The sequence below is a fragment of the Chenopodium quinoa genome, unplaced genomic scaffold (genome assembly GCF_001683475.1).
Source record: "Chenopodium quinoa cultivar QQ74 unplaced genomic scaffold, ASM168347v1, whole genome shotgun sequence".
In the NCBI taxonomy this organism is placed as follows: domain Eukaryota; kingdom Viridiplantae; phylum Streptophyta; class Magnoliopsida; order Caryophyllales; family Amaranthaceae; genus Chenopodium; species Chenopodium quinoa.
Window position 1 is genome coordinate 2,417,822 of NW_018742726.1, and position 17,731 is coordinate 2,435,552.

A 17,731-nucleotide genomic window follows, 5' to 3' on the forward strand; every position below is an offset into this window, starting at 1 on the left:
CTACCCTTCCCCCCACTCTCAAAATACCTAGTTCGCTAATCCAGACCGGGAGAACTTGTGAGAGGTTTCGGCCCGGTAAGATCCTTCTCCTTACCAACCATAAAAAAAAAAATGTATCTAGTCTGTATACGTTACTTGGACTCTTTATTTCATCTTAGTTACTTATGTCGAAGTTCGACACTTTATTTTAGGCCAAAATCATGAAAAACTGTCACTAAATAGTCAAGTCAGACACTTAAACACGTATCCTTATTTGCTGCGAGTACCTGAGTCTGAGTACTTATCATTTAATTTTGTCAATTGAAAAAAAATGTGTACAAATTCAGTTTGCCAAGTGTGGATGTTGTATGGAGCAGGGAGATATTAAAGAGACACGATGAACAGGTTTATGCTGACAGCTATCAATCCAGATTTCACTGTAGACACGTATTAAGGTGGGGGGGGGGGGGGTGGGGAGGGGGAAAAAGGTTCAATTTTCCTACCTATTTTAATACGTATTCCTCTCCTTATTGCAACATATAAATAACAGGAGTTACCCGCCCCAATAGTGTCCAGGAGTGCAGCTTAGCTCATCAATAGCTTAATTATACACACGAACTCACATTTTTCTCACTTTCTTTCTCTCTCTCACTTAATTCATTGTTGTAAGTTAATTGCCTGATCTCTGTACTAGTTTCTCCTACAATGTTGAAGTCCAAGTTGGGCTTAGGGGAGAAGAAACAGGGGAAGAAACATCAGGTTTGCCAGGCTAGCTCTAGGAAGGGTTGTATGAGGGGCAAAGGGGGACCTGAGAATGCCCTTTGTACCTACAAGGGTGTCCGACAGCGAACCTGGGGCAAATGGGTGGCCGAGATTCGTGAGCCTAATCGCGGTGCTCGCCTTTGGCTTGGCACCTTTAACACCTCTCATGAAGCTGCCTTAGCTTATGATGCTGCTGCTCGTAAGCTTTATGGCACTGATGCCAAGCTGAATTTGCCTGAGGTCTACCCACCCCAGCTTCCCAACTTGGCCCAAAACCATGTTCAGGCTCAGGTTCAGGCTCGTGGCCAGGTCCGGATTCCTTGTTATCAGAACGGGTACAACCTGTGTTGCTCGTCTGAAAACAGCTCGCTTTCTGGTGCAAGTGACCTTAGTTTTCCAATTGAGGAGACTAATTCTACTTCCACAATCACTGATAGCACTACCACAAGTGTTGAGAGCTTTGGTGAGAATGAAGTTGGGATTAACCATGGTCTCTGGGAGAATTCCAACCCAAGTTTACCAGAGCTCGACGATTCCTTGTGGGCTGAGACTGCTATGACCCTCGGATTTCCTCCGCCTGTCATCGATCCACAGCCTGAATTTTCAATCTCCGACGAACCGGGGTTATTGTCCGGCAACTTATATGATGACAGCTTCCAGTTTCTATGGTCTTCTTAAACAAAAAACCAGCCACATATTTGAAGGCATGGGATGGGATAGAATAGCCACCATGAAGTCTAATATAGACTATATAGTATATGAGACTATATAGTATATGTAGAAGTAGATGAATATGTAAGTGAATAAGGGTTTAAGAGGAAGAAAAACTTGGGATGTGACAAGGATGGAGTAACAAATATGTATATATAGGACTATTAAAAGTACCTTAGTTGTTTTAATTCTTTCTTTTTTTTAGTATTGAAATATGAAATAGTAGTAGTGAGTACTTACTATATTTAGGAAGTTTTAAGATTGTAAGGGAAAGAAGTAGGAATGGTGGTAATTCTCTCCCCAATCATTTGGGGTTTCTTTAAAAAGTGAACCTGTGTACAAATTTTATAGGGTAATAATATATAAAAGTGTTGCAGAGTTTTTTTCTGTACTACAAATTTTGTGGAAGTCATTCTCATACTCGTTTAAGTCGGCGTCTCTTTGCAATCTCCCAACTCCCAAGTGTTTCCTACTAGAATAGTAGGTTCCCCTCCATTATTCTAGATGCTTGAAAATCACACCTTGAAAAAACTAAAAAAAAAATACTCATAATATAATTAATACCTTTTCAGTTTCCTTAAACTACACATATACTTTCTTCATTTTTCTCATTTTGACTTTTTTATTCATATAATGCAAAACTTTGATCAATAATATTTTTTATTATTCACTATCTATTAAAAATCGATATATTGTATATTGAATATTGAGATAACTACAACAATATAAGTACATAATAACAATTGTTTTAACATTAATAAAAAAAATGCTATATATAGCCTTAGGGGTCAGGGCTATGTATAAGAAGATAAAAAATGAAAGTTTTAATGAAATATATTCATTAATTACACTGATTTGCGAGTGATTTTGTCATGTACATATAGCATTGCCTATAAAAAAATAAAATACAGTCAAGTTAAAAAAACGAATATTAAACTATAAATGTACTTTTGATGTACTAATTAATGTACTCTTGTTGCTTTCAAATGATTGTTATGTTTAACTTTTTGCATAGTTTGTGTCTTTGTGATGCAACATTTCTGTATAAATATCTTCAAATAAAGATTATAAAAGAAGTTGATATTATAAAATTAGACATTAAGATGAATTAAACAACATCACACATGAGTATGAATTATCTTAATTTTATTGAGAGAATATTAGATTCTATGTTATTGAAATTATGAAATACATGGAGTGTAGATAAAACTATCAGACTAGATCACTAGAAGCAAGGGAATATCTTTTTAAAATATCCACCAATTCATTTTTGTAAAAAATTTCATATCATTGTTTGGAATCTTGCAACTAGTTACAATTTAATGAAATCTCTAAATTATTTCAAATATACAACAAAAAAATGTAGTCTTTTTTGATTCGTATCAATGAGTTTTATTATTTTTATAAATACGTAATCATAGCCTCGTAGGTATAAATATTCAAAGTTATGCAAAAACAAAAGTGCACAATCAAAACAAGAACATTAAAAGAACTAGACAAAGTATGTCTTACAAATAGATAATTAATTAAATAGGGTTTAATCCTTATTTGAGACGCTTTAAGGTACAATTTTTTAAACTTTCCTTTCACTTTTAATATACTCGTATATAAACTTGTGTGAAATTCTAATACAGTAAGACAATTCTCCGTACCACTCAAAAAAAAAAAAAAATTATGTCCAAATAAAGTAATAAACTACTATTGTACACCGTATAGTTGAGAGTCTTGAGACGGAGATTACATTCATATGACCCATGAGATGATGACAGTGTTTGGCAGAAGATTACTTATTATAATCATTTAGCAAATTTAAGTAAAGAATAGCGGTTATAAATATCTACTGGAATCTGTTCATACTTCGTTCCGCCGAAAATATTATCTCGATTAGGATTAGGATTAGGATTTGGATTTGGATTTAGGACCCACTCTTTGTGAACCTAAAGTCCTTAATAATACGGAGTATGTTTTTTTAAAGAGGATTGTTAGCTACGTGCCCTTTTAAGGTGTATGAACTATGTACGGCGATGAGAGAGTACGTAAGCGTAGAGCTAGACTGATATTTTAGTTTTCGAACATAAAATAATTACTCTGTACGGAGTATTAAATGCTTGAGAATAGTCGTTTGGTTCGATATAGAAAGTACACCGTAATATTCTAAGCCCGTTGTTATTTTTATGTAATTTCAGTTTTGGTAGACTATAAATGTGTTTCAGGGGTATATCAGCCGAACAATTTTACTTTCTTTTACTTCACAAATTTAGTTATTTGAATAAGCACTTACATTAATCCCATCATTGTACAAAATACGTGTAGGGGAGCTAACATTCCATCCTAAAATATTACAGTACTATTTTCTTGTACAAGTGACAACATTTTTGACATAAACATTTTTAACGAAAGGCCTGGAATAGCAAAAATGTTGACATGCACCAATGACCAAACTGAGCTGCAACACATAGAATTACTCTTTTTACATTGAAGCGACCGAAGCTTCTTCTTGTATAGGATGCCAATATCTATTGTGAAGCCATAAAGAATCTGCTTCCACAGCATATCCATCTTGATTACGGTGCCAACCAAAATACGCGTGTGTTCTGTTCTTAATGTCGAAAATGCCATGACCAAAGCTGGCCTCGCGATAAGCAGAGTACTCTGGCTGTGGTTGGGTCATCCTGCATTAGAGTTAAACAGCAATCTTATGAAACTTATTCTTATACAGTCTCTTCAAGGGTTGAAGTGAAAATACATTTAATAGTCGTATGTTATCAATTGAAAAGAGTGTAGTAGAAACATACTCATAAACCAATCCTTCGAGATTCCCTCCATCTCCAATAGTTATGTAAACTGGAGCAGACTGATCACTGACAGGACCACATACACCATTACTGATATTGTATGCTATGTTGGATATACGTTCCTGCATTAACAAACGCAAGCAAAGTGTTAAGGGTGCATGGCTGGTGTGTTGGTTGTGTGACAAAGAGAAAGATAGTAGATCATAGATTTATGATACTTACTGATCTCTCATAGGCATGTACATGACCAGCAAAGATGACGTCGACCTTGTATTTGACAAAATATGGTTCATATAGAACTCTCATGGTTTCTCCCTCCATGTAGTGATGCACGTAACTACTATACATTGGGCAATGCATTACAACAATGAGCCAAGGGGTTTCAGTCCTATTAACCTTAGGCAGTTCATCCATTAGCCATTTGTATTGAGGTGTGTATTTCCCTGCGTATGTACAATGTATATGAAGAAGTTCACAAAGCAAACATCATACTATAATATTTACATGTTCTTTTTGCGAAATTAAATACCGTATGATTAAACCTTGCCAAACTAAACTAAATTTAAGGATACTTGGATCTATGATACTACAAAAATAATGAAATAACCTACCAAAAGCTGAGTAGGATGCCATGATTATGATATAGGCTGAAGCTCTTTTAATAGAGTACCAATAAGGAGCAGTACTGTGTGATGCTTGATACGGTGTTGGAAATCGATATGTATATGGCTTAAAAGGTATAGTTTCACCCTGCAAGAAGCAACAAAACTCAGCCCTTAAATTGAGATAAGTTGCACCATTTTACTGATGAATTGAGCCAGAAGGATTAGACTTGTAGGGTATATATAGTTGATTTCAACTTGCATTATATCCTAAAAGGGCAGTCAAGTGTCAACAACCCAAAATTCATGAGTTTAAGATAGAGTAATAAAAGGTGGATAGAAAAAGACAAAGAAAGTATATGTTCAATTTTGAAGAATAATATGTAAATCTTTTGTTTGCTTAGCTATTATTAAACGAAAGCAAATACGGAGTAATATACACAGGAAGCTGTTAATAGCAGTATAAAATGTCCATTGAAATTTGAAAATGTCCACTTGTGACCCATGACTCTAAGAAAGGCAAGCAAAGATTGATATCTGTTTGAAGTAGCAGCAAAATATTGAAGAAATGTACCACTTTTGGTAGAAAATCTATTTCATGGTTTCCGGCAGTCCAGATCCATGGTTGATAAGCAGCATTTCTTTCAATAAACCTTCCCCAGGTATCCCACCTTGCATTGTCATTGTATGGGTAGTTGTCTGCATATGATAGGTCTCCAACAAACAGGAGTGTCTTGCCTTTCGTTGGGTTTAACTCGTAATGTGTAACTGTCCTGTTTGAATCATGTGTCTGACCAAGGTCCCCTGCTTGTTGTGAATTCACCACAAACAAATAACGTATACAGTTATCATACTCTAGCCTTCTTAACATTGAATGCTAAGCAAAGAAAAGAAAAGAAAAAAAAAAAGACAACAATGAAGTTTATAGCATTTGCTGATTATTACTCCGTACTTAGTATGTAATCTGAATGAAGCAGTTGTGACTCTTGTGAGTAGCATAATTGGAAACCTTGTAAATGAAGCCATACCTATAAGACCGAAAGTATAAGGGACATCAGGACCAGGTTCTGGGGGCATAAGGAACCAAAATTGCCTCGATGAATTGCCAGATCCAACCTCATAGTAATATTTTGTATCAAACTGCAGCAAGCATGCTTAAGTTAAGCTATAAATTTGGCATTTAAAGGGAATACATGCTCAATCTCATGGTAAGAAAAATTCCATGCCCAAATGCACTTAAGAAATGCTTGATAACCGAGCTAAGAGAATCATGCTCGGGTGTATACCTCTAGCCCCGCTACAGTGCAATGGTGAATGTAGCCTGAAGTGTAATTGACATACTTGTAAGCAAGAACAATGCCTTCTGCAAGTTTCTTTTCTGTGCTGTTTTCAGCCCAGTAAGTTACTGTGTTTGATCCAGGCTCATCGGGAGTTGTCCAAGAGACGATCACAGCTCTACCAATGTGGTCTCCTTGTGTTATATGAACCTTCATGAACCATACTCACAATATAAGAAAAAACAAGCATGATCTGACCTCACTTCAGATCATCAACATAATAGGAGGTCTAAAGATTCAACCAACAGTATTTTCGATTTCTCTATGTATGGATAAATGTTACTGTACTTGTACATACATTTTTCATTAAAGCCAATAAATAATGTTCCTTTAGTCATTTACTACCACCTCCATTCCCATTTACTATTTAAGTGGTTGAAATTTGAAAACTTTGTCCGGTCTCTACTCTCTAGTATATAAAAAGTGACCTATTATTTTGGAACGACCTAAATAAAATATGCGGCCTAAGAGTATTTCCTAAGAATAGAGGAATTAGATTTATTACAAAGATGCCACAGAATAACGGGCTACTTTTTCATTTGCAATGACTTGAACAATGATACTTGTATTAACCAAAACATACCCAAATAAATACACAAATAAATCCACAAAATACACAAATAAATCATCATGCATAATTATTAAACACAGTAGAGCTGAGCACTATCTACCAATGACTCTAACAACTTAGTATACTGGTAATCACTAATCAGACATCATTTATGCTAATTTAGAATATTACATACTATAAAACCCAGAATTAATAGTAAACTATTATACAATAAGATTAGGAAATTAATCATATATATAAAAATTAATGATAAGAAATTACCTGTTGTGGAGCATTATAAGCAGGAGGAACTTGGAAAACATCGCTATCTAAGGGCATATCAAGTGAAAGATCATTACTTTTTCTTGAGAAGCTACTTGTTATACCCCCTTCACAAATTTCTGAAACATTTAAGATGATTACACCCACAATTAGTAGCAAAACAACAAGATTAGCATAAACCCACTTCATTAACATCTCTATCTTCTCTAATAATATAAGCTAAGCCTAAAAAGCTAGAATCTTTCAAATTAATAAAAGTTTATCTATGTTTTTGAAGTGGGTTTTCTTCTTTTGCATGCATAATCTATTTGAAATTGAGTTGTAGGAAGTAGAAGAACAAAGGTGCCACAAAACTAGTAAAATAGAGAAAGAAACAATTTTTTTTTGACGAATTTTAATGTATGAAGTGGCACTATAATGTCCTTATTTGGAAGGAATATTCATTCCAATTATTCGAATTTTTAGTTATCTGATAATTAATGATTTAATGTTCCAAACTAATACAAGTAAGTAGGATTTTGATTGATTTAGGGATTAACACTGATCAAATTGTTGGTCTTTGAGTAGGTAGGCTTTTTTGGGCACATTGAAGAGGCTGAAAATAGTTTTATTTGGGCCTATAATAACGTCTCTCAATGTAGCCAAGAATTTGCCATCTCTCATATAGTCATATTGTGTTTATTATGGCATTTAAACCAAAGTATACAAATACAATTTTCTCAAGAATTAATTTTATATCGTGGATGGTCACAATTCACAAATAGAGTAAAGACGTTTGTGTGAGCATAAGGCTAGATATAGAAAGTCCAATCTGTATCCAAATATCCGATTTGAATCGCCTGACTAAAAATTTAAAATGTCTGTTGAAATTACCTGACCTGAATTTGACTTGAGCTGAATTGAACTGAATTGCTATAATTATGTGTTTCATAATTAACAAATTAGCATTGTAACTAATTAACTAAATATGACCTCTCTTTTTTAATAATAAAAAAAAATGATTTTTCACTAAATCATGACACAAATCTAATTAATCTAATCCGAACGACCCGATTATCACATCTACATAACAATAACAAGAACAAATACGTTTCTTCTTCTTTTTTTTTTCTTTTTTTTTTGGTGCAGAACAAGAATACATTTGTTTGATGTTAGTTGAATTAGTAAAGCAAGAGGATCTAAGGTCCCAAAGGTGCAACATATATTCAACCAAATACTTGGTATGTCTAAGGGGTATATTAATGTTGTATATTAATTTCACACAAATCTAAGGAGTATCTCAATAATTTTGTATATTAACTATTAAGGCTACGTATTATGATTTTGTAACTATGTATATTTACTTATTATATTAGTAAATAGTATATTGTATTTTAGAAAAATGATTACCAAGTAGTCCATGCCTACATGGTGCAGTTAGTAGATCCTGACTCATACCAATTGCGATTCTTAGGGGCAGGAATTCCCTTATCCTCCTCCCCCATTCTCCAAGAGCCAAACTAGCATAACTAGGCTGATTCTCAATTTTTCATAGACATCATAGTGATGTATATAGATTACCCTTGAGATGACACCACCTTTTACATACATGGTTGTCTTAAGTGTATGAAGAGATAGGTGCACCTAAAGATAGTTTTTTACCCATTAATTTTTTTTTTTCTTTTCATTTTAAGATTTAAAAATGAATAAAAAAATACGGAACACTTTGGTGCACTTGAAGGTGCGGTTGACATTCGAGTGTATATAAATTTTTTTATCCACATGAGCCACTTCAAGTAAGAAATTGTTTATGTTAAACTTGGTGTGAAGGATAATTTCAACCAAAAGTTGAGAAAATACAACTTGATCTTCATGATAAACAAAAAAATGCTTATTTAGTGGCATTTCTATAAATAATCCGTAAGTCAACAACTTTTAAAAAATGCGAATCCCACAAATGTTGATTTATTATTCACGAAAATGATATGTTGAATGAGATATTTTATTGATTTATTAATAGAAATGTGACTAGATAAACGATTTTTGTTTATCACATGATTAATTGGGGCTCCCTCAAGAAAGTTCACCACTAAGAGTTTGTTCTGTTCACCTTATTTTCACATATTTCAGGTCTAATAAGTTCAGATAAGTTTAGTTAACTTCAGATAAGTTCAGTTCAGGAAAAATAAGTTCTAATAAGGGTTACTCAAGTTTAAATTACAACTAAAATAAGTTTTAATAAGGTCTAATAAATTTGGATACGTTCAAATAAGTAAAAATTAGGTGAATAGAATACGCCATTTAACTACGAGTTTGCCTAAGTTACTCTCAGTTTGTTTACTACGTGATTTTTCGTAAATAAATGAAGGATTTCAACCCAAAATACCTCTGAAGTACAGCACGAATTTCCGCTGATCTGGCAAATCCTAGTAACGCCAGGCTCGAGCCTTCGTCGGAGAATTTTCACCGGAAAATGAAAATCTTTTCGTAATTAGTAATTGGTATGTTTTTATTTGCAATTTTCTTCATTAATGCCCCTTCAATTCACTATTTTAAGTGGTTATTAAGATGAAATTTCCATGATTTACATGAATATTTATGGGTTTGTTTGGTTGATTAGTTATTGTTAGGAGCTTTGATTTTCATTTCACAAATTTCCCATTTTTATTCTACTTTAACATGTCTTATCTTTGATTCCAATTTGTTTTTGGGAAATTGCGGAAATGGAGAGTGGAACTGTTAAATTTCAATCAATTACATTTGTGGTAACACTTTGATGCACTCAATTATGTTAATTTATTGTTCAAATTCCATGTTTTTTTTTCTTGGTTAAAATCTTGCTATATTGTGATATGGTGATTTATAAACACTTAATAGTGACATTATTGCAAGATTAGTGAGTGATATCAGTTATTCCAAGGGTGTCTTTCTTCTTTTCTGTAGCATTCTGTCAAATTTCAATCAATGGTATTCCTTTGTTGGAGAATACCATTGCTCTAAATTAAGGTGTACGTAGGTCATTTCAGTATATTACCAGTGATAAATGCTTAGGAAGAAGCTGAAAAGGTTACTAATTCTGAAGTTTTTGACATAATGCTGTGAACCTTCTTTGAGATTTCATTAGTTGATGACATTCAGTGTAAAGAGATACAAGGGTTTTTTACCCTAAAAACAAAGGATACAAGGGTTGATCATGTAGCTAGATTCAAATGTTGGCTGTTAATGCGAAATGCTAACTTTAAAACGAGTCGTGTAAAATTTCTAGCAGTGATGCATGCATACCCTGACTTCCTGAGCTCCTGACAACCAACTGTGTATATTTTCTTGAGAATGTGGACAAAAAAATGGTTATATGGACTTATATCGCCTTCTCTTTCTTTGTCAAGATTTGGTTCCTATTGCTTAGCATATGGATTCAAACACCCTTCAATTGCAGATCTTCTATCTAATCTATATTGAGGCAAATAACATAAAGTTATTCCGTATTATGAGTTTGTAATTGCCAGATTATGACTTGAAAGTTGCAAGCTTTGATCTCTCTAGATTCTCTAATTTGACCAAATCCTTTACTTCCCAGCTTTGCTCTCATACTATTATATGCCATTTCCTGAATTTTGCTATTGCTCAAATAATCAAATCTATATTTTAATGCTGATATTGTGATTTTACAAATTTACGTATGTAGAAATTGTACACAGAGGATACTATTGGGGACAATGGCGTTGTGAAAAACAGTTTTAAAGCTGATTGGATAACAGAAACTGCTGGACGAATTCAACAATACTATCGTGGTAAGCTAAAATGTGCTCTTTATATCTTCCTTTTTGATGATAATGCAGTTCATATTGTTTTGTTACTTATTTGCTTGGTCTATCTGGCTTAAAGGAGTTAGAATGCTCAGTTTAGAGTAAGGTCACAACAGTGGTTTACCATTTTCTTTAATATGGAGTTTCAAAATTGGCTAAATGTGGCAGTCATATGGCCAAATTTATAATAAGCATCCAGGAGTTCTTACTTGTATACTTGAACCAAACTATATACATTATTTATCTTATCAATGACTCAATCTTACAATATAAGTTTTGCTGGGCCTGCTTGCTTCCTAATGCTTGAATTTCTTACAAAACAATGTCCTGTTATCTATTACAAAATGCTTTTCTTCTTGACCCCCTAAAATCATTGCCGGTATAGTGCACTTAGTGAAAACCACCTGTCCAAACAAAGGGGGTTGCGCAGGGTTGGGGTTGTGCAAATAAATCTTCTCAATGCAGTCACCATAATTTCTGGTTACATGGCAAATATGAAATTGAAAGTTAGTTACAAAGTCATAGTAACATTTGTTAAAAAAAGTTGTATTTGCACGGGATTGACTTAACATCTTAACCATTTGTAACTCATAAGTAGTTGCAATTCTCTGTAACTAGATGTCTAGGGAAAATATAAGGAAGAAATTGTGTGGATCTGGTTCACAATAATGACCCTAATTATTGTGGACTTGAGATCCATACACACGTTGCACCAACAGGGGGTTTAACTTTTGAGCTTCTTTGCAACCTCAGCAAGATACTTACCTTGATAAAATGCTTGCTGAAGTTCCAGCTCCGACGGTTGACGACGTGCAACTAATTGTACTTTGAGGATAATGACCCTAATTTTAACATAGTAACCTTTATCAAAACTCATGTGACCTTTAATATTATTGTGAATCTGAAGTACAATGTTATGTTGAATGTAGTGATCCTAATTTTAATATAATGACCTTTATTATTCACATTGAGTCATTGCAGTATATTAAAAAATTCATCAAATAAATTAATCTCTTATATATGACCTTTTTAATAACACAACGACTTTTATTTTAACATAATAACCTTTATTTTAAAATAATGACCTTTTTTTATTAATAAAACGACCATAGTGTCTCTAATTCTAGTGGTCCACAATTAATTAATGTGAAAGAATTTGTAGTGTTCAGCTAGCCACGTCGTCAAGCGGTGTAGGCTGATCACATGTGTAATATTTACCTAATATTATTTAGACTAATTTGTAGTGTCAAGCAAATGAAGGCATGTATGTATACATACCTTGCAAAGAAATTGGTGATCTGATGGGTTGACAGGGGATGTTTCCTTGCAAAGGTGAAAAAAATGGATCTATCCTCTATCTTTGTTTTTTCAAGCTTTGGCTCCCATGGCTGAGCATTGGGATTCAATGCATTAATTTTCTCCATGTCTTCAAAAAATTGTGAGATTTTGATGAAAATGTGTAGTAAACGGGAAAAGTAAGAGATGAGAGACCTGTATTTGTGACTTTTTGGTCTGCTGTTCCACTGAGTTTACAAAGGAAGATGCAGAGAGCAATTGGGAATTTATAATGTTTTTTTGGTTCCAGAAGGCGATGATGTAGACAGGTTTTACTTCCCGGTCTTGGGTTTCACCCCCTTGACTAAGTTAGTCGGCATTCAATTATGAATATAGAGAAATAATTTAAGGAAAAAAATATCTATTTAGGTGCTGATCTATATTGATTTTACTTATCATGGATTCTTATTCATTTTTCCCACTACCTTATTTTTCCTTGATTTCTCCATTTTCTGTTTTATAATATGAGGTTTTTAAAGAAGAAAAGATGTGAAATCAAGCCTGATTTCTTTCCTAATGGGTTAAATGACTTAAATTAATTGTGATTTATAATCATATATGAGTTTCTATCACATTCGAGCCTATGATTTCTTTCCCTAGCCATCTGCATTGATACGATAATCTTACCCATTATTAATGACTTAAGATCAATTATGATCCATAACCATATCTGAGCTGCTATCACATTCGAGGCTTTCCAGCCTATGATCTCTTTCCCTAGATATAATAGTCCTGTATATTTTAAAATCTTAAATCAGAAAAGATTTGTACTTGAAATTAGCTGGAGATTATTTGAAATCAAAACCTTTATATTTATTTCGGATTGCTATTTGGGAGAATTAGGCCAAGTTCTCTTCACCTTAATATAATAATATTCAGTAAAAATAATTTATGTTCAGTAAAAATAATTTTTAATCAGTAAAGATCGATAACTTTAAAGAACAAATATAATAGAGAATCATATAAAAAAAAAATTTAATTAGAAAAAATAATTTCTATTCAATAAAATAATTTCAGCTCAACAAAAAATAATTTCAGTTCAATAAAAATAATTTCAATTTAGCAAAATAAGGTGAAAAGAACAGGGTCTTAGTATCCATATGTTACAGAGGTTAGGCTAAGTAAACATGGTCGTAAAGTAAAACAACTTATTTGACCATTTATATCTATTAAAGGAAAAATTGTCGATTTTTATTACAAATTTTATAGGGAATGTTTCACAAAAGGAAGTGTTCCAAAATAAATAAATGACTCGTATTTACCCCTAAATGTGAAGCTCCTACTTACATGAAAGACTTTAGGCTTATAGGGTTATGCAACTCCATATATAAACTCATTACTGAATGTATTGCTCGAAGTTAAAAGTTAATTCCCTTAATGGAGAATTTGATAAGCTTTGTTCAATCTAGTTTTATTCTTAATCGCTCAATTGAAGAAAATGTCTTTATTATAAATGAAGTTGCTCACCATATTTATAAAGCATCTAAAAAAGCTAACTTAATGGCTTTAAAGCTAGATATTTCTTAAGCTTTTGGTAGCATAGATGCCATAGAATGGGACTTTATTAGAGACACCCTTCATAGTATTAACCTTTCTAATTCAAATAACTAAATTTTGAGTTCCATATGCACCCCTAATATATCAGTTTTATGGAATGGCCGAATTACTCCTAGCTTTACTTCTTCTCGTGGAATAGGGCAAGGAGAAGAAAAAGGTTAGTAACAAAAGTTGGAAACAATAAAGATTGCTAAAAACATTAACCTTTTCCACTTAATTTATGCCGATGATGTCTTGGAAAAGCTAACGTTGATAACATTCATGAGATGATGTAAGAGCTAGAGGATTTTAAGCAAATTTTCGGGTTTACAAAAAAAAAAAAAAGAAGACAAAGAAAAAGAAAAAACTTCTGTTATTTTTCCAAAAAAAAAAAAAAAAAAAAAAAAAAGAAGGATTATAATGTAAGAAAGTCTATATGTGAAGTGTGTAACATCTCCAAAACTGTCGATTTCGTAAAATACCTCGGAATTACAATTAATTATAATAAGCTAAAGATTGCTGAATATTATGATTTGTTAGATAAAACTTCTTCTAGGAACAAAAGTTGGCAAGCCAAATTACTAACATGGCTTAAAAATGCACCCTTATTAAATCAGTCTTGAATTCCTACCCCATGTATGCTATACAAACTAATATCCTCCCTCTTGGGTTATCAAAGATTTAGAAAAAAATGTAAAAATTTCCTTGGAATAGGGTTGATAGATCTAAATACATACCTCGTACTAATTGGAAAGTTGTGTGTGATCCTACTTATAAAGGGGGCTAGGAATTCAAAACATTTATGGCCAAATTAGTATGGAAGATCTTAACCCAATTGTTAGGAAATAAGGGTATAATTGTGTTTGATTAATGCGGAACAAGTCAATGAAAAATAAGAACGAGAAAAGCAATAAAGAAGATAAACAAAGAACAGAAAGATTTACGTGGTTCGGTCAAATTAGACCTACATCCATAGGTGGGGGATTCGAGAGCTTCTTCACTATAATGGAGAAAGAGCGAGAGAATAATACAAGGAGTCCTAAATCTAATGGCTCAAAAGGTAGGATCTAATTGATCAACTAAAGGGTCCTTTTATAACACAAGGAAACCCTAATAAAAACCCTAAATTGTTCCCCAAGTATACTTAAATAGTCATCATAGAAAAGATATAATTTTAGGAAATATCCCATAAATTATCTTAGAAGAACCGAACTACCGAGCTATAGCTCGGCAGCTAGCTCAAGCCTGCCACAAGTCTTCAAAGGGCCGAGCTATAGCTCGCATGCTCGTCGCAACTTTCCAGGTTCGTCAGGTTTTCGTAAAACGGTCATAACTTTCTCGTTTCTTATCAGAATTGGGTATATGACATATAGTTGGAAAGATCTTGAACCAAGCTATCACCTCCAACTTGAATCACCTCAAAATCGCTTATAGTTTGAGAGATATCTGCATTCAAAATCAGCCCTACTGGATTTCAAGTCACAATCTAACACCAACTGAATAAAATTTTGGTGCAAATTCAAAGGCTAAATATATAAAATACTCGAATTTTTTGGACTGCCTATCAAAACCGCCACACCTATATGGAGAGATATTCATGGAAGAAGAGATATCCTTAGAAAGGGTCTAGTTATTAACATTGGAGATGGTAATGAGATTTACATGCGGTATCACCATTGGATAGGAGACCAATCTCTTTATCTTGGTCATTGGAGGGTCTAATTATAAAAAATTACAAATGGTAATTGACTGATGTTGCAATATTATTCCTTCTCATCTTCAACTTTAAATACAATCTATGCCCCTCCCTCTTTTTCATGATTCTCAGGTTACTCTCCATTGGAAGTTTGATAAAACTGGATCATTTACTATTAAATCAGCATATCATGCCTCTTAGATTGTAATACGGAGTACTACTTTCCTAAACAATTTCTCTTGGAAAAGAATGTGGAAATTTGAAGTCCCTTTCAAATATAAGATGTGGAAAGAGTGTTTTAGCTCGAAAAATCCCAGATTTTAACCCTGCTTGTATTTGTTGTAATGCTTCTGTTGAAGATTGCCTTTATTTTTAGGGATTGTCCAACAAGCTCTGCCTTTTGGTCCATAGTATTTGAAAGAAATTACAAAAAAATTATGGATCTGCATTTGTTTTACAACACCAACTTTACAGATTGGTTAAACTTCAACTTGAATATTGGTGGCGAATGAAACATAATTTTTTGTATATCAATCTGGCATTTGTGGTTGATGAGTAACATTGTTGTATTCGAAAACAAATCTCTATCGAGCTACTCTTATTTAAATAAAATTTGGGTTGATTATCAGATTACTATTAACATGAAACAGGTTGATCTGAACTAGCCTTCATCCTCCGAGGTTGGAATGTCTAACAGAACTTGGGTGCCACTACAAAAAGGGTATTACAAATTAAACACAGATGATCCTGGATTGCTATGGATAATGCAGGTGGAGGAAGGGTGATTAGATGTGACAAAGATCTTTGGGAAATTGCCTACTCGCTCAATTTCAAGAAAATAGGTGCTGCTATTGCCAAGCTACTAGCCATTAGAGAAAGCTTGTCTACTGCCTGGGAGAGAAATATTGAGCTCAAAACTGACGCTTAGGCCTTGAAATACATGCTCGAAAACGAGGCAGCCTACATGGACCACGATTTGGGAGCATTGATTAAGGACATGTCGGCTTTGCTTTGAAGAGAATGGCAGGTTACCCTTCTCCATGCCAAGCAATTGGCTAATGCTCTTGCTCATGGCCTAGCAAATATGAGTAGGACGCAAGTAGAGGAGAGGCTCTATCACTTTGCTCCACCAAGTGATCTGGTCTAGTGGTCTCTGTCTATACTCAGGACCTTATCAAGGCTGTTTCCCTAATCTCAGAACTTAATGCTCTTTGTAACTATAGCAGGGGAGGGTGTATTACTCCAGCATTTTGGCTTGTTATGGTTTAGGCTGTGTAGTAGAAAGACTAGAAACAACCAATTTTCGCTTTACTTTTAACTATGTTTATGTAATGTTGTACTCAAGACCAAGGGGTTTATCATCTTTGATACTATGCTTTCCTTCTCTATTTTTTTTTTTCTTTTTTTGTTGGAATTACCACATTATTTACTGGATGAGAAGAAGAATAAACTTTCTAGTTGTTAGCTGCAGCCTGCAAAGACATGAAACTCTACTTTCTGGGACCAATGGACCATACTTATCATTTCATGTGAATGTAATGCATCTTTTTTTCAAAGATAAAATACAAGTTTATCATCTTTGATAAATCAATTTTGTTTATCAAATGACAAAGTTGTAAATAAATCATCAACTTTTTATTAAATATGGGCCATGCACTTGTTGATATCCCAATACCTTTTCGAGCTCTTATTGTTAAATTGTGACTCGAGATCTAGTTGGGCTGACTTTAAATGCAGATATCTCTCAAACTATAAATGATTTTGAGATTATTCAAGTTGGAGGTGATAGTTTGTTTCAAGATCTTTCCAACGATAGGACATATGCCTAATTCCGATAAGAAACGAGAAAGTTATGACCGTTTTACGAACAACTGACATTGCTGGAAATATGCTGACGAAGTATGCGACCAGGCACGCCCATGCCTAGTCGAAATTTCAGTTTTTTTGGTCCGGTTTTAGCTTAATTATTTTAGGGATAATTTCCTAAAATTATATCTTTTCTATGACATCTATTTGAGTATACTTGGGGAACAATTTTAGGGTTTAATTAGGGTTTCGTTATGTTATAAAAGGACCCTTTAGTTGATCAATTAGATCATACCTTTTGAGCCATTAGATTTAGGTATTATTCTCTCGTTCTTTCTCCATTACAGTGAAGAAGCTCTCGAATCCCCCACCCGTGGATGTAGGTCTAATTTGACCGAACCACGTATATCCTTGTGTTTTTTGTTTATCTTCTTTATTGCTTTTCTCGTTCTTATTTTTCATTGACTTGTTCCGCATTAATAAAAAACAATTACACCCTTATTTCCTAACACTTATGAAGGGAATGATTCATCCAATAATACTTTAACTACTTTT

At 33.6% G+C, this 17,731-nt stretch overlaps 2 protein-coding genes and 1 long non-coding RNA gene across 3 annotated transcripts; 2 read left to right on the forward strand and 1 right to left on the reverse strand.

Moving 5' to 3' along the window:
- Positions 1-684: 684 nt before the first annotated feature.
- Positions 685-1,419, forward strand: LOC110723360 (dehydration-responsive element-binding protein 2D-like). Its single transcript, XM_021902711.1, has one exon. It carries the CDS (start codon positions 685-687, stop codon positions 1,417-1,419), a length of 735 nt encoding a protein of 244 aa, XP_021758403.1.
- Positions 1,420-3,660: 2,241 nt separating this feature from the next.
- Positions 3,661-7,213, reverse strand: LOC110723306 (purple acid phosphatase 2-like). Its single transcript, XM_021902658.1, has 8 exons — positions 7,019-7,213; positions 6,136-6,336; positions 5,878-5,989; positions 5,424-5,653; positions 4,859-4,997; positions 4,470-4,690; positions 4,248-4,369; positions 3,661-4,124 (listed from the first exon to the last, which is right to left on the reverse strand). The coding sequence occupies exons 1-8, from the start codon at positions 7,211-7,213 to the stop codon at positions 3,923-3,925; spliced, it is 1,422 nt and encodes a 473-aa protein (XP_021758350.1). The 3' UTR covers positions 3,661-3,922.
- A 2,114-nt stretch (positions 7,214-9,327) lies between these two features.
- Positions 9,328-17,124, forward strand: LOC110723307. The gene is made up of 3 exons (XR_002511705.1): positions 9,328-9,498; positions 10,683-10,788; positions 16,021-17,124. It is a non-coding gene; the product is annotated as an uncharacterized LOC110723307 (long non-coding RNA).
- Positions 17,125-17,731: the final 607 nt, after the last annotated feature.

What these genes read in the sequence shown, in the direction of transcription:
- LOC110723360 (XM_021902711.1), top strand. Translation starts at nt 685, where the DNA reads ATGTTGAAGTCCAAGTTGGGCTTAGGGGAGAAGAAACAGGGGAAGAAA.
- LOC110723306 (XM_021902658.1), bottom strand. Translation starts at nt 7,213, where the DNA reads ATGTTAATGAAGTGGGTTTATGCTAATCTTGTTGTTTTGCTACTAATT. An exon ending in GCACTGTAGCGGGGCTAGAG is followed by an intron (nt 5,990 to 6,135) that starts GTATACACCCGA and finishes TGCTTGCTGCAG; the next exon opens with TTTGATACAAAATATTACTA. An exon ending in TAGATTTTCTACCAAAAGTG is followed by an intron (nt 4,998 to 5,423) that starts GTACATTTCTTC and finishes TGCTTCTTGCAG; the next exon opens with GGTGAAACTATACCTTTTAA.